This window comes from Mus caroli, chromosome 4 (assembly GCF_900094665.2).
Source record: "Mus caroli chromosome 4, CAROLI_EIJ_v1.1, whole genome shotgun sequence".
Taxonomy (NCBI): Eukaryota; Metazoa; Chordata; class Mammalia; order Rodentia; family Muridae; genus Mus; species Mus caroli.
In genome coordinates this window covers 127,926,515-127,949,079 of record NC_034573.1, presented here as the reverse complement: position 1 = coordinate 127,949,079, position 22,565 = coordinate 127,926,515, and the positions used below count along the sequence as shown (strand labels likewise).

The window sequence follows — 22,565 nt, the reverse complement described above, 5'->3', positions numbered from 1 at the left end:
ACAGGCCCAGAAGTCTGTTCCCAGAGCCCTATGCCTACATGATGCCACACTGAATTTCACTGGGAAAAAAAAATCCCTGTGACCCAAACAGATCTCAGCAGGAATCCCTGAGAGCTGGTTTGATTCTCAAGAAGGCTGGCACCCATACAAAGCTCCCAGCCCCTTGTCTACTCAATCTAGGGTCCTGCAGCTCCGGACGGGGAGACAGGAGGGGTGTGAAATGGGGACAAGAAGATCCAGCTGGGAGCCTGCTCTGGCTTCTCAAACCCACACGCAGCTAAAGCAGGAGTCATGTGATGCCTCTGGAAAAGACGAAGCAGTACAAGGAGGGTCCCTCTAGCCCAAGCCCAGGGTAAGGACTCTGTAGGAACATTCAGGGCCACACAGCGGATGCCCCATTCTCCTGTGTAGCCACGAGCCATACTGAGGAGGCAGCACTGGTGCAACTTGGAGGACTGAGCTTATTTTTTTTTAACAGGGTCTCATGCGTACTACAAAAGTGCTAGTTGTCTTCTTGGGGTGGGCAAATATCTCATGCATCCAGAATGACCTCAGCATCATCAGCAGTCCTTGAGGATAAACTTGAACCAACCCTGCTTCCACGTCCCCAAGCCCTGGAATTCCAAAGCAAAGGCCTCCGCGAGGGCTTAAGAGGACTGGAGTTGAACTCAGGGCAGTGTGCACGCCAGGCAAGCCCAGTACCAACAGGGGCCACGTCACCACCTCTTTAATCTCTCTGGTTTCAGGCTGCCCTCAATTTTGTATTGTTTGGTTTGGTTTCAAAATAGGGTTTCTCTGTGTTACCCCTGCCTGTCCTAGAACTCCTGCTGTATAGACCAGGCTGACCTCTGAGATCCCTCTGCCCCTGCCTCCCTCTGCAGGAACTGAAGGCATGAGCCACCACTGCCAGGCTACAGACTTCAAAGTCTTGGTATAATTAAGGAACATAAAATACTAAGAGTTGTTATCGTGCATGTAATTGTTTTATGAAATGTCATATAGACCCTGCATTATAATTAGTTTTAGTTTGTTCCTTTCAGTTTTTAAAACGCTGTCACTGGGGGAGCTAAAATTATTAATGTGGCTCAAAGTCTATGATATAAAACAGCTGTATTTATTTATTTGATTTAATTTAATTAAAAATTATTATAGCCTGGGGCTGGAGAGATGGCTCAGTGGTTAAGTGCACTGTCTGCTCTTCCAGAGGTCCTGAGTTCAAATCCCAGCAACCACATGGTGGCTCACAACCATCTGTAATGGGATCTGGTGCCCTCTTTTGGTGTGTCTGAAGACAGCTACAGTGTGTGTGTGTGTGTGTATATATATATATATATATATATATATATATATATATAATTATGATAGCTGGATGGTGGTGGGGCATATGTGGAACAGGTCCCCAGTGTCCACTGCTTGGCCACTCACTGTGGACTGTCATCCCTTCCTGTCTTAATGAATTATGAAACTTATTAGTGGGTTTTTATGAAATCGACTGTTGGATCTCCTCTCCCTCTGCATGTGCGCGTGTGTGTACAGAGATCAAATCTAAAGCACAGGCTAGGCAAGGGCTGCTTGTTGGGGGCTGGGGGGTCGGACAAGGCAGGAGGGGATGGGAGTCAGTCAAAGAAAGGTGGGTGTGGAGAAAAAAGCCCAAGGACAGTTGAAAAGCTCAGTCACGGACAAGAGATGAAGAACAGAGAGCCTGGGCAGAAGGGACAGAAGAGGACAGGGAAAGGCAGAATGTGGCATCTGAAGTGCAGGGACAGCACTGGATAGGGTCCTGTACAGAAGGCCCAAGCTACTGACCAGAAAACACTGGGAAGAGCCAGAGCGAGCAGGCCTGTGAGTTATCCAGCCATTGGTCTCAATGCTACATCTGCTCCTGGCTCAAGCAGCCAGAGCTGTGATCTGTATGCACTTTCCACTCGTCCCTCTCACATCCTCCTCAGGCCTCAGTCAGCTCTCTGACAAGAATGACTCCAGTTCTTTCAGTGAAGACCAAACGCTGCATGCTACACGCTACACGCTACATGCCCGCTTCTCCCCTACAGCCTTCCACCTTCTTGCCTGGCCTCCTCCTGCTGGGCTCATTTTACACTTGATTCCCTCTGTTCTCCCTTCCATCCCTTCCAAGGTTTGCAGGCCTCCCCATGCCGTCCCCACCCCCCACTTGCCACCAAAGATTGCTAACTTAGCATAGCTGAACTCAACTCTGACCTTGAGCTTAGTGAGGGTAAGTCATATCTCCTTCACACCCCCTCCCATGCTCAATCTGGGGCTCAGAGTGGAGATGCTAATGTTTCATTTCACAGAGGGGTGAATGGATTGATGAACGGATGGATGTCAAATCTGTAGTCTGGGGAGTGTCCAGAGATAGGTCTGCACAGTGAGACTCGGAAGTGGAAGAGAGATCCAAGAGGTCTGTCACTGTGCCCTTAGTGTCTTCCTCTCCGGGTAGGCCTTGCCCGGACACTGCATAATCCACAAGAAGAGAACAGAGGCCTTACCCTGAGCAAGGCTGACAGCCCTAGACAGAAGCAAGGCTGAGGAGGAACACACGTTCAAATAGTCAAGGTGCCATCTCTAGACAGAGGGAGGCGAGTGCTCTGCAGGGTCCCTGGGACAGAAGGAGGACTGAAAGCTCCCAGGAGGCCTCTGAGTGGGTGGGTTACTCTGGAGACCAAGAAACAAAAATGGAACAGGCTGCTTCCAGGGCACGAGCTACAGCCACTTAAGACATGCAAGCAAGGGCCAGGCCCTTACTAGATGGAGATTCAAACACCCGAGAAGCAAGAGGGACTGAATCAGATGGAATCTCTGATTCCTTCTAGCCTAAAAATCAGGTCAGCAGGGTGATAGCTGAGCTACCGTCAGAGCCTGGGACTGTCCCCTCGGGGCAGCTGTTCCTTGCCTTCTGAGTATTCAGAGGGAACCACCTCTGGTCAAGTGTTCTGTGGTCTACATTATCAGTCAGAAAGCCTTTGGAGTGGGGTCAGAGTTCAGCAAAGCAGAGATGCATGCTTGACCCTAAGTTCTAAGGATGCGCCGGGCGTGGTGGCGCACGCCTTTAATCCCAGCACTTGGGAGACAGAGGCAGGCGGATTTCTGAGTTCGAGGCCAGCCTGGTCTACAAAGTGAGNCAAAGTGAGTTCCAGGACAGCCAGGGCTATACAGAGAAACCCTGTCTCGAAAAAACCAAAAAAAAAAAAAAAAAAAAAAAAAAAAAAAAAAAGTTCTAAGGATGCGTCTCTATTCCTGGCTCAGCACACACAGGCTGGAGGCTTTGAAACACATCTCAACAGGCAGGAGAGGCAGAAGAGATGAAAGAGCCTGCCAGTCAAAATAGAAAGCATTATATGTTAAATAATTTGGGATTTCTTTGCATAAGGGTTTCTCCAAACCTCAGATACTGGAGCACATGGAAGCACCACGCTGTTTCTTTCTTAGAAAGACAAGTGTTTTCTTTACTACTCGAATGAGAAGAGTTCAAACATGAGGATTTTGCTTGTGGGGTTGAAATGGGGGCAAGTGTGAACAGAGGAGAGAAGACTCCTGGGACGCTTAGGAGGGAAGGAGGCTGGGGAAAATGGCTGGAGCTTTCAGGATCCTACAGGTCTGGAATGAGGACAGAGGACCAGGACCCCAGGAGTCTAGAGTCTTTGGTAAAGGGACTGCAAGCGATGCGGGTTAGGACAAGCAGGGACGCTGAGCAGTCCTGGGTCTGAAGTTCTGCAGAAAAAGCTGCAAAGGACTGGCATGTGGACCAGCTGGGGTGCTGGGTTCAGCCGGGAGGTTGCCACCACACTGGGGGCAGGTCCCCGGTGGATACAGTCAGGACAAGCCTTCAGACTAACCTGCCGCTATCTACCTGTGCCCGGAGCCTTCTCGCTTGGCTTTTGGGGTAGGGCTGGGTTAACCCACCTATCCTGTCTCCACTTTCCGGGAGCCCCGAGACTGGCCCTTCAGTCTCGGGGCGCCCTCACCTCCACCAGCGGGTAGGCGATCTCGTTGTAGATCTGCTCGGTGAAGTGTTCTATGTAGTAGGCGCCATCGAAGGTGAACTGCTTCGGGGGTTCGTCCGCCGCTCCCGGGTTCTGAATGAAGCATTGGCCGCGCGCACAGTCCACCGTCACCACCGACTGGCAGCTTAGCTCGCGCTCCCGCTTGTTCATGGGTCGGCAGCGCACGACCACTTTCACTGACTCCGAGGCCATGGCTGCCCGGGGGCGTGGCCCGGTCCAGGGGGTGGGGCCAGAGCCCGCGCGGGGCGGGGCCTGGCGGCGGGGGCGGGGCCGCAGCAGGGGGCCGGGACTCCCCGCGGGGCGCACTGGGAGTGGCAGGGGCTCGGCGGACAAGTGTGCGGGCTGGAACCCGGGCCGCCGCCTCCCGCGCCCGGGCTCGCCCGTCCCTGAGGCCGGGCCCGGGCGGGGAACGGGGGATCCGCGCTGCAGGCGCCGCCGCACGACCCGAGCCCCGGAGCTGGCCGGGTCACGCTCGCGCTCGTGCACGCCGTCTCGGCGTTCGCCGTTACTGGGCAACCTCCGTGACGTCACAGGACGGAATGGCGAGTGCGAGGGAGAGCCCGGGTGCAGGGGATGCACCAGGCCATAGGAACTACCCTATCCCATCCTCTGCTCTGTCTCCCAGTGCTCGCAGCTCCAGCCCAGTGAGGTTCAGCAACCCCGCAGAGGTGGGCAGGGTAAGACTTGAAGCCCACATCTGACTCCACTTCCCTTAGGGGTTACAGACTGAGAGGGACAGTCTGAGAGTGACAAGATCTTCACTGCCCCCTATCCACAGCCCTAAGAATTCATATTTTAAAAGACGGGAAAACTGGGCCAGCAAGATGGCTCAGACAGTGAAAGGTGCTTGCTGCCATGCCTACATGGTCCCAGTCTATGCCCGGGACCCCACAAGGTGGAAGGACTCTTGCAAGTGGGTTCACATGCATAAATAAATATATTTGAAAAAAAATTAAAAAGACAAAAAAATTTAGGAGTTAATCTTTCTGTTGGAAAGGCCACACAGACTAACCTCCTGACCCAGTCTGTGCCACCAACCACCCAATTGCAGTGCTCCCATGAGTTCCTAGGCACAGAAACACCATTAGTCATTTGATAGGCTCTGGGAAGACAGCCTCTTGCAGTCTAGTAGGGGAAACTAACATTCGCATATTCTCATACACACACACACACACACACACCAAAGAATGACTACAAATGAGCCATTTCTGTGGATCACCTTTAAAAGGATCCTCAGTTGGCTGGGGGGGGGGGCGGCATCAGGAAAAGTATCTTGGATATAACTGGAGCTGAAGTTTGGTTTAGGCAGATGTGGGCTGTACAAAGCACCTACTACACTTTGCTGAGACGGTAATCAGATCAGAGTCTGAATTGTAATAAATTACATGTGTGTGCTCACGCCATGTGTGTGCATTTGTATGAATACATGGATGTGCACCCAGTGTGGCGGTCAGAGGACAACTTACAGGACATGGGTCTCTCCTTCCACCATGTGGGACCAAGGGATCAAACTCAGGTCAGCAGGTTTGACAAAATGCACTGAGCCAGCTCACAGGCCCATCTACTTTTTTCTCAAAGGACCTCCCATGAAGTCTCATCTCCCAATCCCTTCAGACCTTTCTGGACCCTGGTGGCCGGGACCTGTTCTATGCCAGCTGCAGTCATGTTTGACAAGCAAAAGCAAAACAGGAAAACAATGACGAAGATCCGCTACTCAAGGAACTTCTGCAATCGACTGAAGAATGGGGTTTATTTGTCTCAAAGTGCACACAAGAGAGCCGTGGTGGTGGTCTGCATAGAGACAGAGCCATGGCCTGTAAATAAGACACTGTCTGAACACATGGGCTCCAGACTGCGCCATTTGTACCATGCGATCAATAAATGTTTTGGAAGAAATGTCAAAGGGCATGGGGAAGGCTGGTCCCTTGGATGTGCGGAGGTTCTCCTGGTATTGTACACATTGGAGATTCACACTATGAACATACCCTCATGGAGGTGAGCCCTGGCCTAGAGTCTGGGCCAAGGTAGTTACCAAATTTCCTTGGGTGTAACTCTCTGGGGTTGGACACGGGATATGCTAATCTCTGCTCCCATGGCAACCAGGCCCTACTCAGGAGTAGGCATGCAAGTGGCCATGGCATGGGAGGTGAACTCTTGTGAAAGAGTTCCAGAGGCGCCTCTCTCTCCATCCCTCACAAGATGCCTCACTTGAAAGTGAAAGAAATGGCAATGCACGTACTGAGCTGAGGCCTTATCCCAATGTCGGGGAGGGGGGTGAGACAGGGATGTCGGAAGCACCCAGCCTGGGCTGTCATCTTTCTCCCCAATTTGTCCCCTCTCTGTTCAATAGAGGCTTCTTCCTTCCCAAGGGATCCAAAACCCAAAACCTGTGGCTTCCACTGAAACCTGTGGTATTCAAGGCACTAAATGAAGACATCCCTCCTCCCTGCCTACCCCTCTGCTTCCAAAGGTAATCCATCTTGTTGTTGTTGTTTATTTTTTATTTTTTGAGTCAGAGTAGCCTTGGCTGTCCTGGAATTTGCTCTGTAGATCAGGCCGGCCTCAAACTCATAGAGATCTGCCTGCCTCTGCCTTCTAAAGATGTGTACCACCACCACCACCTAAGAAGTCTGTTCTTTTGGGTGGATTCATATATTCTTCGGAGTTGACTTAAGGGACGCTTGAATTTGACATTCCCTGGCTGGACCAATGCCTTCCTCTAGCATCTGTCCCTGGACTGCCCCTTGCTAATGTCACTCCCCCCCCCCACCCCCGTGGGACTTGCATTAATCCTAGTTCTCCACTGCAAATGGGGCTGAGGTTACCAGTGCCAGCCATGGCCAACGGTCAGCATTGTGTTCAAGGAAGCACCAGCAGGAGGTGGCTTCCTAAAGCAGCCACCAAACTGAGTGCGGTTTGCTCACTGCTAGTCCCACTCAGAGTCACTCCAGGAAATGAGCTGATGGTGCAAACCAGCAACCCCCTAAGCATCTGCTTCCCTGTGGTGAGCGTTCTGGGGTTCCCCACCATCTCCAGCAAGGGCTGCACCCACCTCCAGGAACTGCTGCAAAAGTCTCTGCACCAGGATGACACTAGGAACCTGGCCATGACCACTCCCCAAAGTCACCTAGGGTCACCAGCACCCTGGCTCTACCTGCTCATCCTGGTATCTCAGCTGGCCCCAGGTCCTGGGAGAGGTCCTGGCATCTCCAACTTCCACCACAGGGCTCCTCTCCCATGGCAGTGGAGTGATGGAAGACCAATCGAGGGGCAGATTGACCTGTTTGGAGCTGGTGATCAGCGGGTGGGGTGCAGGAAGGGTGGAATGACCCCAGCCGCCCAGGGGCCAGGGGACTAGGGGCTTGCTGTGTCCTAGCCCAGGCCTTGCAATTCCGCCTCGGACTTGGCGTGGCTGAGGGGCCGCAGAGTCCGTGGGAACCTGCCCTCAGTCCCACAGTCCTGCTCTTCGTAGGTAGGGTTGAGACGGCCCATGCTGAGTGGGCAGAAGAGACTGCGTTCCACCCCGGCGTGGCTCTCCACCAGGGCCTCCAGGCTGGGGAACTCTGCTGGCAGGTGCTGGGGAGGAAGGTCCTTAGCTTTGGTCACCTGCCCCATAGTTCACCCCACCCCTACCCTGGTCTCCCATCACATGCCTGCCATTCGAGAAGCAAGGGGATAAACTCAGAAAGGGAGAATGAGGTATAACTCTGTCCTTGTACAATTGCCATATAAAAGCCTTAACAGCTCAGGCCTGGAAACCAGTGACTCAGAGGCAGTGTGGGTTTAGGCCAGCTCTCCTTGAGATAACCTCTAAAAGACACCTCTAGAGGGGAAACCCCAGTGGCTGTGCACCTCAGCAATTCTCCCTGAACCCTGTGGTCAGCACCCAGTGAAGGCACTGTGGTGGCACACGCCTTTACTCTCAGCACTGGAAGGTAGAGGCAGGTGGATTCCTGAGTTTCGGGCCAGCCTGGTCTACGGAGTGAGTCCCAGGACAGCCAGGGTTACACAGAGAGACCCTGGCTCAGAAAACAAAAACAAAACAAAACAAAAACCAACAACAAACGCCAAAAGGAACAGAAACGGGCTGGTGAGATGGCTCAGTGGGTAAGAGCACCCAACTGCTCTTCCCAAGGTCCCGAGTTCAAATCCCAGTAACCACATGGTGGCTCACAACCATACGGAGATCTGACTTCCTATTTCTGGAGTGTCTGATGACAGCTACAGTATACTTACATATAATCAATAAATAAATAAATAAATAAATAAATCTTAAAAAAAAAAAAAGGAACAGAAACAGGGCTTGCAGAGCTAAGTAGACAGGAGTGGACTAGGTGAGGGGTGGGGCCATAGAGTTCCCAGTGAGGGAACAGGATGAAAGTGAGGTAGGCTCAGGAGCTCAAAGACAGTTAAAAGGGCAGACTAAGAAATGCCAGAGATGGAGGCAGCTGTGGGGCAGGGCAGGGCTGGAAGGCCCAGAGGATAACCCCACAGTCTCACCTCTAGGCAGAACCGGCCTAGGTGGTTCCTGAAGACCTGGTGAGGCACCACACCACACTGGGTCCGTACAGACAGGCTCCACTGGTCGCTGGTACCTGGCTCCGGCCACAGCAGGAAGGCTCCATGCACATCTCTCCGCAGCAGGGAAAGAGCACAGGACCTACAGGGAGGGAGCCTAGACTGTTGTCTTGGTCAAGGGCGTACTAGCTCCAAGAACTTGATGGTGGTGGTAGAAGACTGAATCTGTGACCTCTGAAGTTCCAAACCAGAGCAGCCACTCAGTGAACATTAGTCGAAGGAACTTAAGGCCTCTGGAGACACGATTTGCTGACTTCAAGACTCTGGTCAGGAGAGGTTGGAGGAACCATGGGAAGGCAGGCAGGGACAGGCCATACCTAGAGGGCTCCTCTCCATAGCCCCATTTTACAGTCTGGGAAACTGAGGTTTGGGTAGAGGAAGTCATTGTCTGAGATCACCTACGCTGGGAGCATCCCACACTCACCACCAGTTAAAGTCCATGCCAATGTACCCTGTGTGCATGTGACAAGGAGTCTACCTCACATTTTTATACCCAACCCAAAGGACTAGACTTTAGGCTAGGACAGAACCCCCTTACCTGGAAAGGCCAGCAAAGGCCCAGATGTTCTCTGTCAGGCTTCCCTCATTCTCCACAAGGCACGAGGGGCCACCAGGGCCACGGGGCCATGCCTCCCATGCAGCAGGAACTATGGAGACCACGAAGGTCAGATGGCAGAACCTCCTAATGCCAGACCTACCCTTTTACCACCCACCCCCTATCCTATGGTTTGTCCCCCGACCAAACCTCTTCCCCCACCCAACTGTCACACATCTGGTCCCTCAACACTCCAACCCTACACTCCGTACATAATTGCTTTGTGCCCTGCATAAGCCCTCAAGCGTGATGTGCCCTCGAATGCACAGGCAGCCTTGGGAGGAAGGCGGCTACAGCCTCAAAAGAACAAGCGTGAACCGCCGCCCCTGCCAAGCCAGCCAGCCGCCCCCTCCAACTCACAGGCTTCCCGGGCTGACAGCTGAAGCTGGGTCTCATAGGTGCAGCCTCGGTAGGCCCCGGAGCGGATCACCTTGCTGCGAATGGCCTTCTTGCGCACCAGTGTGGGTGAGCAGTAGGGGTTCCCCAGGCGAATATGACGGGTGCCCCCACGGCCCTCTGACTCTGGCAGCTCCTTCTAGGGCACCGAGAAGGGCCCATAGGCAGGCAGATTCAGACTCATCTGTTTGAGGCCAGATGAACCCCATCCCCCACGCAAGAAGCCCACCTCTGCAGCGTAACCCCCAAGCCCTCTCCTCCAACCCCTTCCTGACTGGGGCACGGCATACCCCATTACTGCCCAGGAGCCCTTCTGCAGGAAGCCGCCGGAAGGAGACCAGGGCATGGACATTCTGTGACAGCTGATCCCGGCTGAAGGGCTCCCGCACTAATGCAGGGGATACCCCAGGGCTGCAGAGTGGCTTCGGGGACAGGTCCCCTACAGGTGCCAGGCAAGGCTCAGACTGTGCCCTCTCCTCAGGGTGCTGCAAGAGGTATGCAAGCTGGAAGGAACGGCAGAGCAGCAGATACAGGATATGGACCTAGGACGGGAGGGGGAGGCTCAGCGGTGGCAGTCTCCTAGAAGACATCTCAGGCACCAGCTCTGGGGCTACAAATGGCTCCTTAACTTCATGTGTCCCCCCACAAAGAAACTTCCTGGGGAAACTCCTACTTTGCCCTCAATATCTCACCACATGCAGCCTCTGCTACCAGATTTCTCTGGGCACATCACTGCTAAGCCACTCTGTGCCAGGTATCATGCCAGGAGCAAGAGCGCAACCCTGGGCCCAATGCACTCCTACCTAAGACTCACCATCCTCCCAGTGCTCAGGGCCGCAAAGGTAGCTAAGCAGTAGCTAAGCGCCTTTGCCCTGGCTCTGTAACTTAAGAGCTGTTGGGTGACAGGGCAGGACATGGGACAGCTCATCCTCACCTCCCCATGACCCTCGGAGGACTTAAGGAGATGGGACCCTGAAAACTCTCACTTGTCTGGGGCCTGAACATGGAACACCCCCTCCTCCGACCCTGCCATTCACAATCCAGACCTAGCATGTTGGAACCTCCGGCTTCGGCCACCTGTCACCCAGGATCCACATAGAGCAAATGCTGGAACTGACTAACGGACTGGCTGCCACCGCCCTGTCATTCACAGTGACCACACCAGCCTTAACCTCTCATATACCTGCCCAATGACCTACCCTGTCCACTACACAGGGCTACACAGGGCTACACAGGGCCACCTAGAGACAGCTCAGAACCTGGACATGGCCTCTGGTGTTAAAAAACCTCAAATCTCTGTCATTAGGGACAGCCAAATGCTAGAGTATGGTTCATGTTACAAGTGGGCTGGGCTTTGAAAGGTGACAGGGAATGAGCCGGGGTGAGGGAGGTTGGGCCATCCTGGGAGAGAAAAGTCCTGGCTAGTTTTGCTCCCAGCCCCAGAGAATGTCAGGGGTGCTGATGTGCTCCACACAGTCCTAAGCCAGTGTGGGGAGGCAAGGATTCACCCCTGCAACCTGAGGACAGTACGGCCCTGGGTCTCCCGTACCTCTCCAGGCTGGCTCCCCACAAAGAGATGGCAAAAGAGCTTGCTGGCTGGGCTGCGTGGGTTCCGGGCAACAAAAGCAAACTGGCAGGCAGCTGGGTACCAGGTGGCATAGAGTATGCGTCTCAGCGCATGGGCCATTAGGAGCACCTGTAAGGCATTGTGGTAACAGCAGGCCTCAGACAGTCACCTGTGTGGCAGTGGCCCAAGGACCTCAAATGTCTGGCATGGGCTACCAACCTCCTGGAGTGAAGAGACCCTTCTTTCCCCAAGGCCTGCCAAGCTCAGCCCTTACTGCCCATGGCCCCAGGCCTGCTGCAGACACGAAAGTCAGGATGGCCACTCCTGAGGGACAGAACAGTGACCCAGTGGTCTCTGGCTGGAACTCCACAGAAGCAGTGGCAGCAGGCCCGGAGTTATACACTTGGTCTCTGGGGTAGGAACGCTAGGACTTCAAAGTCTAGCTCTGCCATTCACTCTCCATGTGATAGCAGTCCCCTGAGCATCTCTTGCTGTCATGTCAAATAGTAACAATGTCTCAGGCAAGTGATGGAGAACCCCATTGGCACTGGGCCTTATGTAAGAGGCCTGCAGCTGTGGGTTGCCCGGTGGCAGTCAATGGGCAGCCACATTGTTTGTGCAGCGGGTAGCCAGGGGGATGGACGGGCAAGCATGCAAGAGCTTCCTGCCAGCTCTAGCCCATGACTGTCCACAGCCACTGGACAATGTTGGGCTAGGCATTTAGACAATCTCATGGATGGATGTCCCTGATATTTAAGACAGGAGGTGGCCTCCAGAGCTTCCGAAGGGTCAGGTAAGCCATTGTTATCTGAACTTGTCCTAGACGGCCATAGAGTAAACTATAAGCAGACCATCTGATCTTCACTGCCCTGCCCCCTACCCTGCCTACCTCGCCCTCCCCACTGTAGATCTTGAGACCCTGAAGACTGAATTTCAGGATGACAGCCCGGCGTCGGGAACAGTCCTGAGGGGAAGACAGTTGACAGAGGCAGACGTCACTTCCCAGGCCTGGCCTTATGTAGTCCTCCCCCAGCATCCCTTGTCAAGGCTGCTCAGCCAGTTCTGATACCCCTGCCCGGGGAGAGGCCTGGGTGGCAAACCCCCAACAGTCACATTGTTGGGGCGTTGAGTCCACACCTGTGGGGCATGGGTCCCCAGACATCTAGGAAGAGTCCTGAAGCCTGGAACTATCTGGGTCACTTCTCAGAAGACCTTTGGCCCCCACTCTCCCTGGGCGTCATGTGCCCTCAGAGCTCTATCCAAGTTTGATATTCATGGTGCCCACCATGGTTCCCCAAGCTCCTCACCTGCAGGGCCCACAGCTGCTGCTGTACGAGGCCCACGCTCTCCTGAGTGTCCAAATCATCCACAGGAAAGGATCCCACATACTGGTGGTGATGGAGAGAGCAAGGCAGGGAAGTAAGGCCCATAGCTCCAATACACACAACATCCCACCATGTAGGCAAGCTGTGTGCAGTGTCCAAGCACTGTCCTTGGAGGCCGGAGTTCTCTGCTAATGTTCTCAGCAGGTGACCCTGGCTGGGACACGTGGGCCTCACCTTCTCACGCACACATTCATATCCACACATATCCACTCCAAAGGAGACAGAGTCAGGTCCTTGGGCCCCAGGTCCTCCCCAACCCCAGGGAGTAGCCACCCCACAACTAACTTTCAGAACACACAGGACGGGCACCCACCCACCTGGGCAAGCTTGGCAATGCACCTGGGCCGGTAAGGTGCAGGCCCACAGTCGGAAGCCCTTCGGGCCCCGGCCCCAGCCCTCTGCATGGTCCCCAGCGTGCCCAGCTTCAAGCTCCGCGGAGAGAAGGCTAGGATGGGCAGGGGAGAGGTTGGTTTTCAGGCAGCCCCCTGTCAGGGCCTGGTGTGTTTGTTCAAATTTGCTTGCTCTGGTACTCATTCATTCATTCATTCATTCATTCAACCAACCAGCCAACAAACCCACTGAGTACCTGCTTGGTGCTCACCAACGTCCGGGGCACGTGACAGAGATAAAAGACCAATTCTGCCTGCTTCTGAGCAACAGCGTTCCTGGAGAGCAAGGTGGGAAAGCTGATAATAAGCCTTAGTCGGGTGAGATGGTGGAGAAATGGAGAGGGGCCCCAGGAGGGGCTGGGGACTTGTAGTGCAACACTGGGAGGTGTGTGTGTGGGGGGGGGGGGTGAGGGTGGGATGGTTCCTGCTATGGGCCACTGAGCTAGAGCTGAGGTTAGAGTGCTCACTGGACTCTCCATGATAGGAGAAGCTGCTGGAAAATTGGAACCAGCTCTTAGTGTGGGAAGGGACTGGTGTCTGCCCACCATTCAAGTTTCTCAGGAAACTGAGGCAGGAGGATCAAAATCATTTGAACCCAGGAGGTTCAGAGATAGACTGGACAATACAAGACACACACACACACCCCAACGCAAACAAAACAAAAACAAACAAACAACCCCCCCAAACGTCTCATAGGGAAAACAGGAGTCTGGGAATTGTCCATTGAAGGATGCGGGTAACTGAAGCAAGAAAGAAGGCACAAAAGAGGCGAGCTGGGACCTAAGGCGGACTGCCAAAGCACGGGCCGCAACACTACTACTCAACATCAGCCCAAGAATGAGACCTTACCCTGTGGACAGTGCGGAGCCATAGCAGGCCCCGGGGCAGGAACGGTGCACAGGGGCGCTCCTGAGCTGAACAGCTCGTTTTGATGGAATCCATCTGAAAGGCTGCTGGCTCATTTGCCCAGTCTGAACTCCCTTCCTGAATCCCAAAGCCCTGTGCGCAGTATGAAAACCACAACCCACCCCAAGGAAGAGCTGGTGCTAAATGGAGTGCAGAGAAAATGGACAAGTACCCAGGAGATTGACAAACTGCATTCCATCCTGGCCCTGATTTTTGTTTTTGTCCCCCCCCCCCCCGGGACCTTTAGCCAGATCCAGAGGTGGAGGACTGTCCTATGGGACAGATGCATCAGTGGACCAGTTACTGCAAAGCAGAGTGGAGGAAAGCCTATGCTTGGGGTCCCTGCAGACTCAGCATCCCCAGAGACACCTGCCCTCTCCCAGCTGCCTTCTCACCAGCCTTCTTGCAATGACTGGCTCGGGTCAGAGAGGCCTGGGCACAAGTTCTGTGTGGCTTTGGTGCAGCCGCCCCATCTCTCTATGCACTCACTTCCTTTCCTGAAAACTCTGGGTAATGTGAGGTACAAGCCCCCCCACCCCCCTTGGCCAAAAGGCAGCTTGGGAAGACAGCAGAGTCTAGCCACTTTCAAGACTTCCTGTCCAGGTTACAAAGCCCGCAGCAACTGTGAAAGTCAGGCTGGGAAGGAAGCTGGCCTGGAGGCTTTGACTCCCCGGGGAAAGCGCAGGAGGAGTTAGTAGGGTGGCCTGAAAGTACCACAGCAGCGGCAGATGTGCTTGGAAAGGGAGGAGATCGGGGTGCCTTAGAATTGATGCTCTTAGATCCCTCCACCTCTACTGGCCAGTGACCTTCAAGCCCAGGCTTCAACCCGGGAGAGTGGGAAACAATGGCTGTAGCCCCGCCCCTGCCCCAGAGTCCACCCAGACCTCCCCAAGGCTGCTGCCGACCTGTGCTCTGCCAACCTTCCCTTCTAACCCTGCTCACTTCCCAGTCGCCTGTCCTGATGGCACATCTGATGTTTATATAAAGCAGACCACAGTCTTGCCAAGTGCAGCCTGCCCCTTCCCAGCAGGGGGACGCAGCTCCCAGGGAGGCAGTGAAGTGCTTCTTCACGTTCTAATCACCAAGGCAGGCAGAAGAGATCAAGGAAGCAGAGACCACAAGACACACAGCCGGCAATGAGACCCGTAAGGAAGGGGGGTGGGGTGGGGAGGGATGGAACGGGTGAGAAGAAAAGCAATCACGAAAGAGACAAAGAGAGCTGACAAGAGCCCTTCACACCCTGCCTGCGCCTGGCAAGCACAGGGTAAAGAGCCAAGGGTCAGCAAAGCTCACACTCACACACACACACACACACACACACACAGAGAGAGAGAGAGAGAGAGAGAGAGAGAGAGAGAGAGAGAGAGAGAGAGAGAGACCAGCTTGCCCAGTCCTCTGTAGGGGAAAGGAGGGCCGGGGGGTGGGGGGAAGGCGGGTGGACAGCATCCTCCAAGCACCGGGCGGTCCCCAGCCTCCTTATATTTAGCCTCCCCAGAAACAGGAACTGTGTTCCCCTCCTGCCCGTCTTCCAGTCTGATCCTGCCTTAGACCAAGGAGGTCACCAGGGTTCACTGAAACCCCGAAAACGACCACAAACCCATCTCATCTCTTTGAACCAAAAAAAAGTTTCCCACAGGGGTCTGTCTACTGCAGCCAGGACATTCCTACAGAGACACATACGGGCTTCTATTTTCCAGAGGGCGAGGGGGGTTGTTCTCCTTAGGAGCAGGAGACGGGCTTTGTTAACTCTATACTTCACGTCCAATCACAGGGCCCTGTGCACCATAAAACTCAACTATCTATCCATTCAGGGTACTTGGGAGACTCCCAAGCCTGCAGACCCCAGCTGCTGGACTAAAGGCACACATCACAGGAGGGAGAGCTGGCAAACCCAGGACTCTCTGCCGAGGCTAGGCAGTACCCTTCTGCTTACAGTCTATGGGGCCCCCAAGCAGGCATCCATCCTTGGTATACACTGGGTCTGTATCTGTGCAGAAGTAGCCAGTAGTAGCCTCATAGCTGCAACAACTCAGGCGCTAGGTATGGAACTGTTTAGAAAGGCTGGGCTCCCAGCCCAGCACACTTCTGCTACCATCCCCACAGGCCCTGGACCCGCGCAACAAGGGACTGGACTGGGGTTCAGCAGGTTTGGCTGATGTGACCTTGGTCTGCCAGCTTCCAGTTCCTCAGTTGTGAAGGCGACCGCGAAGGCAGCCACCTCCTGGGTCTGTTCATCAGCCTCTGTTCTTCCCGAAATCTATTTGGTCGCGGAGAGTACACAGGCTGGATAGGGAAGACGCGGAAAGGATCGCGCGCGGAGGTGCGGAGCGCGTGCGAGCGCAGACAGCGATCTCGCAAGCGTCACCATCCCCACGCAGCGCTAGGTTCTCGGAGGGGCACAGGTGCCCGGGCGCCAGAAAGGGAGGTATGGTGACGGGGACTGAGATGATGGCAACTGCCGGCGGAGGGAAGTGGGGGTGCGGCTCGCTCTGGGAGACCCTCCCGGCTCCGGCCCAGCCCCTGGAGGGTTCCCAGGAGCACTCACCACCGCTGCCGCGCCTCCTGGCAGGTCTCACAGCTCGGATTCCCGCAGCTTCTGCTCCTACCCAGCGCCCGGCCCGCCCCACCCCCGCACACGCCCCCGCCCCCGCGCCGCGCGCCCCCCACGTGGCCCTGGGACCCGACCCCTTGGGCATCACCTGGCTGCGGCTCCCGCCTCACCAGCCAATCGGAGCCGCTCCGCTCCGCCGTGCCGCCCAATCAGAGGCTGGCTCCGCCCACACTGCGACCTGGGCTGGCTCCTCCTTGTCGCTCTTCCTCCACGAAGCTGTCCGGACTCGCTGAGCTCAAGGCCTCGCCACTCGTCTGCTCCTCGGGGCAGACCTAGCTACTCCACTAGGTCTGCACGGTCGTTCAATGACCATGCAGTCCCACCCCTTCACACGTAAATGGCAGAGGACTGGGTGGCACGTATCCACTTACTGGGTGGAGATTGATTGGACCGCTCAGCTGGGGTCCAGCACGAGTGGTGACTCTTGTCCTTCCGGCCTCACGGAAATCCACTTAGATGGGGAAATGGTGAGTGAATTTAGCCAGCGCGCGCACAGAGCCGAGAGGACGAGCCCTTCTGATCCCATTAGGTGAGGAGCGCAGTAGGTGGCCCAAATAAATCGCAAATCCGAGCCAGGCAAGCGCGTGGTGTGTATTAAACCCGAAATCTGCAGAGAGAACGCATCAGAAACTGCCCGTGTGGCACACCACAGAAATCCAGGACACAAGGGTTCAGACCCAGGAAGGGACACCAAGACAGATGACAGAGCCCGCGAGAAGGTGGACCTGAATCTGCAGCCTCAGGGGAGTTCCCAGGTGCAGTGCAGAGTGCCCAGGGCACGGCTCTGGGCATCCCTTGTCTCTGCAGAGCTCCTAACACCGTTCCAGAGGCAACAATAAGGTGTGATTGTTGCCCACAACCAGGCACTTCTCTCTCCCCAGTGGGACTTAGATAACACTTTAATCATATTTATCCTCCAGGGCCTCTCCCATAGCCATTACCACCCCTGACTCAGCCAGGTGAGAACTGGAAGACGTGACAGGGACACTGACCTGGTAAGTGAAGGGTCAGTAAATACCGATGCTATTTTGAATTTCTTTTGTCTGTGACCTTTGGCAGTTCCCCTGTGCAGAATGTTAAGGTATGTCCCTAACAGTCTCCAGGCCTGGACCGTAAAGGAGCAACGGGGGTGGGGGGGGGGGCAAGCTCAGTTCACCAAACGGGCAACTCAGGATACATAAAAATGAAAAGGCTACATCCTAACTCTTAAAAAAAATATTTGAAGCTCCTTATTTCATCTTAGTTTATTTTATTTTTAAATAAAATGCACTTGTTATATAATACAATTTTTACAATTTTATAAATTTATTTTTGATTGTGAGCTATGATCCATTCCTTTTTTTTCTTTCATTTTATTAATTTTTATCTGTATGTGTGTTTTGCCTGTTTTTATATCTGTGCACCACATGCATACCTGGTACCATCAGATCCTCTGCAACTGGAGTTACATAGAGTTATGAGTTGTCATACAAATGCTAGGAATGGAGCCTAGGTCCTCTGGAAGGGCAACCAGTGCTCTTAACCATGTGAGACATTTCTCTACCCAGATTTATAAATGTTTTGCCTGCATGTGTGCATATATATCGCATTCATGCCTGAGTCCCTCAGAGAACAGAAGGTGGGGGTGGGGGGGGCAAACCTCTGGAACTAGAATTACAGATGGGTATTAGCTATCACATGGGTGCTAAAAACACAGCCCAGGTTCTCTGCTCTTAGTGGCTGAGCCATCTCTCCAGCCCCCAAAATGAATATGACTTTTTTGTTTTTTGAGACAGGGTTTCTCTATATAGCCCTGGCTGTCCTGGAACTCACTTTGTAGACCAGGCTGGCCTCCAACTCAGAAATCCGCCTGCCTCTGCCTCCTGAGTGCTGGGATTAAAGGCATGCACCACTACCGCCCGGCTTTTTTTTTTTTTTTTAAAGAAACCCTGTCTCGAAAAACAAAACAAAACAAAACAAAAAAGAAAGGAAAGCATGGCTGTCACGTATGTCAGTGGTAGAACATTTCTCAGGCATGCACAAGACTAAGTTCAATCCCCACCATGGATAAAATAAAAACCAGGCAGGGTGGTTCAGTGGGTTAAGTTACCTGCTGCCAAGGCTGATGACCGGAATTCAATCCTTAGGACCCATGCTGTGGAAGAAGACAAACTTGTCCCCTGCCTTTCAAATGCCCACAACCTTCTATGTGCACACACAAATAACAACCAAAATGTAATAATAATAAAACACCTTATAGGCTGGAGAGAGGCTCAATGGCTTTGAGGTTCCAAGTTCAATTCCTATTGCCAGCACCCACAATGGTGGTGGTTCACCATGTGAATCCCATTCTAGGGGGACTCTAACACCGTCTTTCTGGCTGCCTTGGGCACCAGGCACACATGTGATATATAAACATACACAGACAAAACACCTGTACACATGAAATTCAAACAAAAGAACAACTACATGCCCCAAGGCTTGCATCAAAGGTGAGAAACTTTGGAGGTGCCAGCCATCTCTGGGCAAGCTGATCTAGTCCCAGTAAGAACCGTAACTCGAAGCAGTTGTCACTATCTCAGCCGCCACGTCTATTCCAGCGTTCCAAACAGCAAGCTCTCAGCTACCAGGAGCAGCATTTCCACTGCATGTATGACTCACCTGTGCAGGAAGCCTGGAGTTACCCATATTAAGCACAGAGACAGATGACATAAAAAAGTCAGGCCAGGGCGGGCTGGGGTGGGAGTCATGATTGCCAAATGCATCCGTGTTCACCTTGCAAGTCATGGTTACTTCCTGTGAGTCAGCGGTAATCACTAAAGCACACAGGTGGGAGCTTGCTCTCACAATCTCTCCTTTTATCCAAAATCCCTGAATCTGGCTCTGTGTTTGGCAGCTGACGAATGTGTGTAGGAGTAACTGCACATCAGCAGGAAGCTGCTCGCCAGCCACCTCCCGAGCTGTGTGATGCATCTCCTGCATGCCAAGTACCTCGGAAAGGCGGTGCCCCAGGACAGATGCCGCGTGTCCAACCGGGTCTCATACTTTCCCAGCAGAAAGGAAGGGGTCTGAAAAGGGGGGGGTGGGCTTCTTTCCAGAAACTTAGCAGCTGGGGATGCATTTCCCACAGGAAGAATGTGCAGTACCAAACCCATTCTCTAACACGTACATTGAAAAAACCGAAGTCACTAAGACACGGTTTTGTTTTGTAGCTTGCACACCAAACAGCTTCAGTTCTGGTCTTGGCCCTGCTTTTGATCCAGGCTGACGAGGGGGCCCGGCTTGGCCTTGGAAACTCACATAGAGCTGCCTGGTTTCTGGCAGCTGAGCCATTGCCCCAGTTCCTCATAACCGAATGTTACCGGCAACTTTGGCTTATACAGACAGGTAAAGTAAGAGACGAATGCCTGACAAGAAGCTCATCAGATCCCGGTTGCAGAATGGTGCAGTGGAGTGAGGCCGGCAGGAGATGGACGGCTGCTCCCCTGCAGCTCAGGGCTGTTCAGTGGATACCTCTGTGTGCTGGAACTCCTCTTGCTAAGCGTCATGGAAAACGAGCCCCTTTTTGGTGGTTCTGGAGTAAGACATGAGAGTGAGCAGCACACAGAAAGCATCCCAGAGTGAGCGCCTGAGAGTGGCCAAGTGTCTCTACCATCCTATAAAAAACCTTAGAGTCAGGAATGGAGATGGCTCAGTGGTTAAGAGCAAAGGACCCGAGTTCAGTCCTCGGTACTCACGCAGGGCCGCTCTCAAACTCCAGCTCCAGTGGGATCCGAGGCCAGACTATATGCCATTCCCATTAACAAGTTTTTAAGTCTTTTAAAAACCTGAGAGCCAAGCAGATAGTATTTCCCAGTAAAATTTGACAGTTGTTAAAAGCTACAGGGAAGTTCAGTGTGGGGTCATTGCCTAGAATCCTGGCACTTGGGAGGCAGAGGCAGGAGAATCACTGCAAGCTCAAAGACAGTCTGTTTTATAGGGAGTTTTATCGAGCACCCAGGGATCTGTATCGAGACTCGAGCCACCCTGCCTTGAGATGATATCCCTTCCTGGTCTTCATGAACACTGCCTTCCAGGGTAGAGATGGAGACAATGTTGGGACAATACAAAACTTTTAAAAAGTCCAGGGATGGGGCAGCTGGAGAGATGGCTCAGTGGTTAAGAACACTGACTGCGTTTCCAGAGGTCCTGAGTTCAATCTCTAGCAACCACATGGTGACTCACAACCATCTGTAATGGGATCTGATGCCCTCTTCTGGTGTGTCTGAAGAGAGCCACAGTGTACTTACACACATAAATCTTAAAAGAAAAAGAAAAGTCAAGGGGGGAAGCAGTCAAAAATAGTTTTGCATTCAAAGTACATGGGCCGGGTGTGGTGGTGCACACCTTTAATCCCNCCTTTAATCCCAGCACTCGGGAGGCAGAGGCAGGCGGATTTCTGAGTTCGAGGCCAGCCTGGTCTACAGAGTGAGTTCCAGGACAGCCATGGCTACACAGAGAAACCGTGTCTCGAAAAACCAAACCAAACCAAAGTACATGGATTTGAGGCCAGTGAGATGTCGCAAAGGGGAAAAGCACTTGCCTGGATCTCATGTGGTAGAAAGAGAACCAACTCCAAGTTGTCCCCTGATCTCCACACGGGCACCCTAAGCACATGGACGCACACACTAACAAAATGTAATTAAAAAGGAAAAGCACACAGGTGGTAACTCCACCTTTGCCAACTACCTGTGATATAGAATTTGATTTTCTACCCCTAAAATGGAGAATGCCTAGCTATGTGATAACACAGCACAAAGCCAGCATATAAACTACTGGTACTATTAGAGAAATTTCTATTCAGTGGTTGGGTAGGTGCTCTTCCAAAAGCTCAGGTCGTTGGGAGGTAGCAGAACCTTTAAAAGGTAGCAGTCTAGTGGGAGGGAGTTAAATTATTAGGAGGGGTGCCCTGCCCTGCCTGATCACTGAGAGCCTAAGATGTGAGGCTTTGAATGAGAACCCCCACAGGCCCATATATTTGAACCCCTGCTCCCCAGTTGGTAGAACTGTGTGGGAAGGACTAGGAGGTGTGACATTGCTGGAGGTCTGTCATCAGGGTCTGCTTTGAGGTTTCAAAAGCCTATGCTACTCACACTGAGTGCTCTGTTTTGTGCTAGTGGATCAAGATGTGAGCTCTCCCCAGCACTTGGGAGGCAGAGGCAGGTGGAGTTTGAGGCCAGCCTGGTCTACAAAGTCAGTTCCAGGAGAGCCAGAGTTACACAGAGAAACCCTGTCTCGGGGCGGGGGGTGGGGGGTGGGGGGTGTGGAGTGAGCTCTCAGCCACTGCTCCAGTGCTGCGGCTGCTGTCATGCTCTCTGCCTTGGTGATCCTGGACCCTCTGAAACCATGAGGCTCAAATTAAACAATTTCTAAGTTGTCTTGGTCATGGTGTTCTATGACAGGAATTTATCAGTAAGGCACAAATTAATGCCTTTCCTCCTTAAAGATTATTTCTATTTTGTTACAGCAAGAGAAAGCTAAGTAACAAGTTTACATAACAATTAATGGACAAGCCAAGTTTATATCCAAGGGTTGCATTTATTTAGATCTTGTTTTTCCATAAATACTCAAACTATTGTCAATAGACATGATGAAAACAGCTCCCACTGCTGTCTTGACAGGCATGGTCCACCAAGCCTGTCCTTTCCGGAGTGTATACAGGACTAGATTTCCTGCAGTTATGCTCATGTGGACTAGGTCTAACCTGTGCTAATAAACTTTGCCTTTATCCCATTACTACGGAATAAAGTAATAATGAGTCTCTGAGAATACAGGTTAAGCCAACCACCTGGCTTCCAGCATCTTCAGAGACTCATTTTTCAACCATTTTGGAGCAGGTGACTTCAGAGTCTATGAAAGACTATAAACCAGACAGACCATTAGGCCAGACACCCACCTCCTGCATTTTCTCTTCTCATTTAACACAAAAGTAAAGAGTAAATGTCTTCTGCAGAGCGCACAGATGAAAACAGAAATCAAAAGTCCCTCTGGCAGGGAATGAAAGTGTACGTAATGATCCAGTCTTTACCTTTCCTGGGACGTTAAAGCAGACTGTCCTACCCTAAACTTTTGTTAAGGTGGATTTAGAGCAGAGAGAG

General features: G+C 53.0%; 2 protein-coding genes across 14 annotated transcripts in view; both read right to left on the bottom strand.

Annotated features, from left to right (window-relative positions):
- The window catches only part of Kif17 (kinesin family member 17), a 39,107-nt gene extending 34,860 nt beyond the window's left edge, over positions 1-4,247 (bottom strand). For all 6 annotated transcript variants that reach the window (XM_029475720.1, XM_029475721.1, XM_029475717.1 and 3 more), the window contains exon 1: positions 3,984-4,247. In XM_029475720.1, coding sequence (XP_029331580.1) covers positions 3,984-4,214 — 231 coding nt within the window. In that variant the 5' untranslated portion in view covers positions 4,215-4,247. The remainder of the gene's footprint in view (positions 1-3,983) is intronic.
- Positions 4,248-5,748: 1,501 nt separating this feature from the next.
- On the bottom strand, positions 5,749-16,475 carry Sh2d5 (SH2 domain containing 5). Of its 8 annotated transcripts, none has more exons than XM_029475822.1 (11): positions 16,384-16,460; positions 13,130-13,208; positions 12,861-12,988; positions 12,466-12,546; positions 12,048-12,122; positions 11,141-11,287; positions 9,882-10,133; positions 9,556-9,730; positions 9,139-9,247; positions 8,523-8,682; positions 6,573-7,598 (listed from the first exon to the last, which is right to left on the bottom strand). In XM_029475822.1, exons 3-11 carry the CDS (start codon positions 12,945-12,947, stop codon positions 7,395-7,397), a joined length of 1,290 nt encoding a protein of 429 aa, XP_029331682.1. In that variant the 5' UTR covers positions 12,948-12,988; positions 13,130-13,208; positions 16,384-16,460; the 3' UTR covers positions 6,573-7,394. The 8 variants fall into 8 exon arrangements, with proteins under 8 accessions (XP_021017035.1, XP_029331682.1, XP_029331685.1 ...); XM_029475825.1 differs by having other exon boundaries at positions 9,556-9,727; XM_029475824.1 differs by having other exon boundaries at positions 13,145-13,208.
- Between the last annotated feature and the right edge of the window lie 6,090 nt (positions 16,476-22,565).

Bases quoted from the DNA above. Each gene is read 5' to 3' on its own strand.
- Sh2d5 (XM_021161376.1), bottom strand. From the start codon at position 12,947: ATGCAGAGGGCTGGGGCCGGGGCCCGAAGGGCTTCCGACTGTGGGCCT. The intron at 12,123-12,465 runs GTGAGGAGCTTG...TCTTCCCCTCAG, and splicing joins AGCAGCTGTGGGCCCTGCAG to GACTGTTCCCGACGCCGGGC. The intron at 11,288-12,047 runs GTAGGCAGGGTA...AATGCCTTACAG, and splicing joins TCTACAGTGGGGAGGGCGAG to GTGCTCCTAATGGCCCATGC.